Genomic DNA, 7,303 nt, shown 5'->3' on the forward strand with positions numbered 1-7,303 from the left:
TGGAGGTGAAAGAACAATAAGGTTAGTGACCTTCCCATAAACATAGTTATCAGCTTATTTTGCAAATCAGTTTTTTTTATTAGTTTTAGTACAAGACATCTCCCACAGACGTAATACAGAAAGGTAATGTTTTTTTTCTCAGACAAATGAAATGGTACATAAAACTAGGGCAATGGATGCATTTAATATTATGATCAATCAAAAGAATAATAGTAGAATACAAATTCGTAGACATATACATGATAAAATCTAATTTATTTAACAAAAAAGAAAAACTTTCTTTACTGGAATAATACTATTTCAATGTTTTCTCCAGGAATGTTCACATTTGTATAAGCCTCACCTCTTAATACACATTACAATTTTCATCTGCCAATTGACTGCTACCAAAGTCCTCTGATTTGCCCTCAATTACAATATTCATCAAATTTACCTTCAAAAGTTGGATCCTGATAAATCTGTTTAACTCGTTGCAAGAAAAAAGTCTGCGCCGTGTGAAATGAAACCACATAACCTTGGTGTCTATTTATAAAAGCAAGTCTACATAAGCATCAAGTCCTTGTTTGACAAGGCACTTCTTAAGCTTATATAATGCTCGGATCTCCAATTGACGAACCCTTTCCTTAGACAAACCAAATATGTCTCCAATTTCTGATAAAGATTTCTGTTCACCATCTTCAAAACCATATCTTAGTCGGATTATTTTCCTTTCTTTGGGGCGCAAGATAGTTAGGACATTGAGCACATGTCGCCTCATAAGCTGTTTTTCAACACTCAAGTCTGTGGCCTCAACTGTGGGATCTGCAGTAATCTCCTGCAATTACAAAATTAATATGGTTAAATTTGTTGTGTTAAGTATTTGTGTTACAAAATTCTATACCAAAACTATATGGAAATAATATAAAAATTCATAGATGGAATCATATTGCTCAGCAGCTAATACATATGATATAACTATATAAGAAAATTGTGATGATTGTCACAAGTTAACAAAATCACATATAAGTGACCTTGGTAATGAATTGAACAGAACAAAGCAGATAGTAACTTGACTCTGACCACTACTACTGAAATAATTAAACTTTTCATTAAGGTACTGTGTTACGGTTCCCTGTCTAATCTCATACCGAAATGTTGTGATCAGATTCTGATGTACAAGTTCCTCCGAGAGCTAAAATACTTTATACTGCTGGTTCCCTTTCATCACGCACACAAGAATCCAATTACTAGGCAAAATTCAATATTCTTGTAGTTGTCATTAGACTATCACCAATTTGGTTTACATTATACTATCAGCACAAGCAAAACTCTCCAAACAAAATTGGGAGGTTGATTATAAGCTGTTTTAAATTCTTTTTGCGCTAAGCATTCTAAACATTGATTCAGGACTTGTTTCTCACCGTTACACTATAGATCTAAAAAATTGCATCATATCAAGGGGAAAATCACATTAATTGGCTGATAGCATGCAATACCTGGAAAGTTGTATCTTGGTCAGCCCACACAGTTTTCTGCATAGAAATTGGAGTTCTTGCAGAATATAGTAATTTGTCAACCTTTTCTACTGTAATTCCTACCCTTCTTGCTAATTCTTCTTTAGTTGGGTGAAGATTTCCTTCCTGAATGTACAATTTCTTTGCTTCCATTACCTTGCCCAATTGGATATATACCTTCTCCTGGATAATACATGATTTCTGTGTTACAGAAATAGAATTGATGCTTGACTATAAAAAATATTAGTGCAATGGTAGGTAACATCAATTTTGTCCATTGTCAACAAAAAAACAATGTCATGGAAAATGACTCTTCTAAAGGGTGATGCTTAAAATTTAGGCAACTAAATTTACCGGCAGACGGATTGTCCTGGAATGTCTAAACACCGCTTTCCTTATTGCTTGCCTTATCCACCAGAATGCATAATTACCAAATCGGGAACCGGCTAGGGGATTGAATTTTTCAACACTCTTCATAAGGCCCATACTACCCTCCTGCAACAGCACCAGAAGAGAAATGTAAACGATACAGCTGTTAAATGTGATTGACAATTCTCAAGAGTGATAATGGTTGTTGCAACCCTTTAATCAGATAACTTTTTTCCAAGATTCTTGCTCAAACCCCAGTCAACCATATTTTTTTGGTTCTTCTATGTAGAGAACAGTTGATGAATGGGTTAAATTGAGTTCATTATGTGAAAAAATGGCAATTCAAAAAATTTGTTCCCCTTATATATCCTACAAACCGTTTTATCGTGGTGTATCTTTTTCACATTTAAGAGAAGCCAGAAATCACGGTTCACTACTTGGTCGAATACTAGGCAACCCCACCATTTTCTTCAATGATATTCACAATGTAGAATATAACTAACCACAAAACAACGTAAACACTAAACAGCCTTTGCTACAGGGGGAGGAAGGTCTATAATTTTGGAAAGGCTACCTGTAATAAGTCCTGAAGGCTGAGACCACGTCCCTGATAACTTTTGGCAACATGGACTACCATGCGTAAATTTGCTTGAATCAACTTTTCTCTGCTTTTGTTTCCATGATGAAGCTGTGCGTGGAGCTTTCGAGAGTTAAGTCCCGCACCCTCAGCCCATTCAGCCATAGTTGGTTCCCTACCAAATTGAGATTGGAGTCTGCTCTTCAATTCTTCCAATTTCAATAAGTCCTGTTTCATACTCCACGTTAATAGATCATCACATGTGTTTAGGGGTAAGGAATTCAAGGGAACTAGGAAAACACCTGTATCTGAGAAATCAGTTCAGATTCTTGTTCAAGTGTCAAAAGTTGTTTTGTTTCAGGACCCCTCAAGAACATGCGTAAGGTATCATTTTGATCAAATTCTTCATTTATGTTCTTTTCTTTGCGTACCCTTTCTTGAGAAACATCCTTTCTTGTAAGGTGGGTTTCATCATCTTTAACTACGGACTTAGGTACTTTTCTTTGTTTTGCTCGTCTCTCTAAAAGCCGTGTTGACCTCACAGTTTTATTTCTTCCAATTGAAGGCTCCGCCAAACTAGTAGAAGCCAGACTGAATTGAAGCTTTTAGTTTAGGCATTAGACTTTAAACAGATAGCCTATAAACAGGAAAAATAAATTAGGAATGTTAGAGCTAGCCAAAAAGATAGAACTAACCCAAAAGGAATGGAATTATCATCAGCTTTAGTTGATTTCAGGCCTTCAACTGAGGATGCTTGTTTTGCAGTAGACAAAGCTTTCTTAGCAGAAGAAACTCCATTACATTGCACACTATCTGTGCGCCTCTCCGAGTCAACAGAAACATGCTGTAAAGTTGAAGAAGCAGCAATTTCTCCTGTTTGGGAGGAAGTTAATCTGCAATAGACAATTTAAGCACCTATAAGGAGACAACTAAAGATGGCCAAAATTTACTATAAAAAATTACTAAATGATTAAATTAACATATGAAAGAATAATATTGTGTCTTACAAGTTCCGTAAACGAGGCCAGAGATGCAGGTGCTTCCTAAAGTCCAGCACTACCTGATCAGCATTTCCAATGTCATTCTCTTCATGAACCGTGTCCATATCCATCTGCCTTGTATTTAAAATTGCCTGCAGTAAAACATTGGGAAGATTAATTACTACTGTGTGAATTATGTCATAATACAGGAAAAATTTATAAATCACAACCTAAGAGTTTGTGCATCCATGCAAAAAAATAAAATAAAATTTGCGGAGCTCAGAAAAAATAATGGACCAATCAACTCCTATTGATTAGTCAACATGTAAAACAATACGAAGGATTTCATTATATGGATTAAAAGAAGCTAAATTTAATGGAGTCAAATGCAACAATAAAATTTTAACCTGAGATGTTTTGTCTTCCTTAGACATGTGAAGAAGAGGCCTATATTCATCTCGCTGCTCTTGTAAAAGAACTGAGGCAGGGAAATTCTGTGCTGAAAAATTAGAAGACCAAGAGGCAACTGTAGAGGAACCTTGTTCGCGAAGCATCAAAACTGCAGGTTCATGAACATAGAAATCTAACAATTTTCAGCTCAGACTAATGACAGGTTGAGGAAAATACACATGCACAGTCACACACCACTTGATCAAAGAGGAAATTTTGTGGGGAGACGAGGAGTAAATTCAAAATTAGCACAATGAATTCTTTAAGGATATCTATGGAAGGAGACTTTCAGAAGAAGAGACAATGGAGGACACTACTTTATGTTTAAATTAAGAGGGTTACTTGGAGCATGTTTGAACAAATTTCTCCCTAAGCAATTCTAGAATAAAAAATGAAAAAAAATAAATGAAATAAGTTTCTTTGTAATCTAAAATACTTAATTTTAACTTATAGAGAACTTTATTCCATTTTTTCTTCTTAATTTTCTCATCTAAAAGTGTTTATAGAGAATTTTATCCAAACATATATCTAATGTTACAAAATCAGATAAAATGATGTAATTATGTTTATAACAATTTATTGTTGTTGATGGGTTACATTAATTGTCTCATGGTAGGGGGACCATGTCACAATCAAATTTATTCTCTAAAGTAGAACTGTGTCTTGATTATTAGTTTTCTATTTGATAGCAAACATTTGATCCAACGATTAGTATCAGAGTCAAAACCTCAAGTACAATTCCCAACATCATGATTCTCAACCGAATAGTTATTGAGGGGGAGATGGTTGAATGTTGCATCAATTATATGTGAGGGAAGCTAGATAAGCCAAGTCATAGTTGAATTAAGCTCTTAAGTAAAAAAAGTTAGAACTAGTTTTAACTTTTGACCTAATGATAAGTTATTGATTCAACAATTATTTTTTCTATCAGTTTTGGAGATTGGTAGTTTAAAAGGACTTTACACTTTCTTCCAATCACAAATTGTTGTATATGATAAGTTTGTCCGTTATTCTGAAGGTTCCATGAACGATTATTTTAGAAGCTAACGGTATAAAAACAATTAAACTGAAAATGCACAAAAGTTGCCTCATAAGAAATCAAATCAAAGATATTTATACGAAATAAACTGCCCCTTCCTTTCAATCCAACGTTCGAACAGACCCTACTATCCAAGAAACAGAACATGATTAAATTCTTCTTTTCCTCGGCGTAATAGCCAAGATAGCTAACACAAATATAGGAAGTCAGCAAGTGCGCACAACAGGAACACAACAATATAGAAGTCTGTGAAATTAATTACCGAACGAAATCTCAATGACATTAAAATTCATTAACACATACGTGAAAGAAAAAAAAAAAAAAAAAAAAAAAGACATAGAATTCAAGTACACAAAACACACAATTCAGGTCTCCAACGCAAAATTATGCATAAAGAAAACAGCATTGATGAAGTATAATTATATTCAGCTTCTCAGAAAGAGTAAACACAGCACTGAGTAGAACTATGAAAGGATAAACCTGAAAAAAATGAGCAATGTATCTTGACACATTGCTACACTCAAAACTTCTTGGGCCACAAAAAGCAACACTAACTATAATTCTCTTAATGAAGCAACATAACGCCGTGTAAAATTGGGAAAAAGAAAAGCAGAGCAAATAATAATAATGTTGCTTTGAAAACACATGCTACTAGATAGAAATAAATGCAAAGAGAACGGAATTGCAATAATAATTGAGTTATAACAACAGCACCGGAAGTAGAAGAAGACGGGGAGTGAGTGTTCCAAGGGTGAGTTCTTGGAGGAAACGGCGGAGACGAACAGAACATAGTCTTTGCGAACTCCATAGGAACGGGAAGAACAGCATAGTACATTAGAGTGGTGAGTTGGTAGCAGAAGAAGGTTGCAGCGTGATCATGGTGAAGAGGAAACGCAGGTGCTGTTTCCTCACAACCATGGCGGGGTTTGATATTTACAGAGAAATGGATAAAGTAGGAGGAAAAGGCTTCGAAACGTAGCCTATTTCGGACCTCTGAATTTCTTTGTTTTTCCGACAGTGGATTAGGTTCTTCTTTTTATTTCACATGATAATTGACAAAATATTGTTATTATTGTGTGAATTTATTATGGTTACTTTGCCTTTGGGTCGCCGGTGTGGACTACCCATTGTGGCCCAGTTTGTGTTGCCCAAGCGATATTCTTCCTGCACTCCTACAATTTCAACTTGAACCTCCCTAGATTTAAAATTTTTTAAATTTATCTTATAGTTTAGGATTTTCAATTTCAATTCTAGATTATGTAATGTGGAATGTTATACAGTACTTTTGCATTGTGGAATTTTGTATTCTGGATTATATATTCCAGACTACAAAATAAAAATATAATTATAAATTCATATTTCAAAATAGAAATTTGTATTATGAATTGTGCAATGTAAAATATATTGTTTATTTTTTATTTTGATTTATATAATCTAAAATATAAATTAATATTACAAATTATATATTATAAAATACAAAATAAAGAATGTATTTTATATTATAGAATTCAAAATGTGTTTTTCAATGAGTTAAAAAGAGAACATTCAGTTAGGGTTAGAGAAGCACTGATTGGAAAAGGGTTTTTTTGGAATCCATAAGAGGAATTACAAGGAGGGTGGACATCTCCCCTACCATGCATATCTCAAATTCTTTGTGCATTCACTTAAAAAATTCTTTGCATAGAGATAGGTTAGTGGAACCAAATATGATATCATCAACATAGATTTGAACAAACAGCAAATCATTATCATATTTCTTAATAAAGAGGGTGGAGTCAACTTTATCCCTTAGAAAGCTACTTTCATTAAAAATTGGCTCAACCTTTCATATCATGATCATGGAGCTTGTTTTAATCCATATAGAGCCTTCTTCACTTTAAACATGTGATCTAGAGATTCAAAGTCCTTGAAACTTGGAGATTTTTCTACATAGATTTCCTCCTTAATGAACCCATTTAAGAAGGCACTTTTCACATCCATTTGAAAGAGCTTAAAGTTCACCATTGATGCTATTTCTAACAGGAATCTTATAGCTTCTAGTCTTCCTACTGGTGCATAGGTTTTATCATAATTGATTCCCTCTTCTTGACCATAACCCTTGGCCACTAGCTTTATTTTTTACCGTGGAGCCAGAATCATCTAGCTTATTTCTAAACATTCATTTTGTTCCAATGACTTGTTGAGCTTGACTTCTTGAAACAAGTTCTCATACCTAATTTCTCTTGAACTGATTCAATTCATCTTGCATTGCTAGAAAGCAGTTGTCATTTTTAGTGCATGATCCACTGACTTTGGTTCTATATGAGATACAAAAGCCACATTTAAGCAAAATTGACAAAGTTGTCTTCTAATAAAGACACCCTTGGATACGTCTCCTATATCATTTTCTATTGAC

General features: G+C 34.1%; 1 protein-coding gene across 2 annotated transcripts; it reads right to left on the bottom strand.

Annotated features, from left to right (window-relative positions):
- Positions 1-165: 165 nt before the first annotated feature.
- LOC114192279 (RNA polymerase sigma factor sigF, chloroplastic-like) lies at positions 166-5,947 on the bottom strand. Of its 2 annotated transcripts, none has more exons than XM_028081954.2 (9): positions 5,623-5,947; positions 3,827-3,978; positions 3,447-3,571; positions 3,135-3,332; positions 2,742-3,015; positions 2,437-2,667; positions 1,848-1,988; positions 1,476-1,676; positions 166-814 (listed from the first exon to the last, which is right to left on the bottom strand). In XM_028081954.2, the coding sequence occupies exons 1-9, from the start codon at positions 5,741-5,743 to the stop codon at positions 527-529; spliced, it is 1,731 nt and encodes a 576-aa protein (XP_027937755.1). In that variant the 5' UTR covers positions 5,744-5,947; the 3' UTR covers positions 166-526. The 2 variants fall into 2 exon arrangements, with proteins under 2 accessions (XP_027937755.1, XP_027937754.1); XM_028081953.2 differs by having other exon boundaries at positions 2,742-3,030; positions 5,623-5,946.
- Between the last annotated feature and the right edge of the window lie 1,356 nt (positions 5,948-7,303).

This window comes from Vigna unguiculata, chromosome 7 (genome assembly GCF_037176805.1).
Source record: "Vigna unguiculata cultivar grain cowpea cultivar isolate G323 ecotype 2 chromosome 7, ASM3717680v1, whole genome shotgun sequence".
In the NCBI taxonomy this organism is placed as follows: Eukaryota; Viridiplantae; Streptophyta; class Magnoliopsida; order Fabales; family Fabaceae; genus Vigna; species Vigna unguiculata.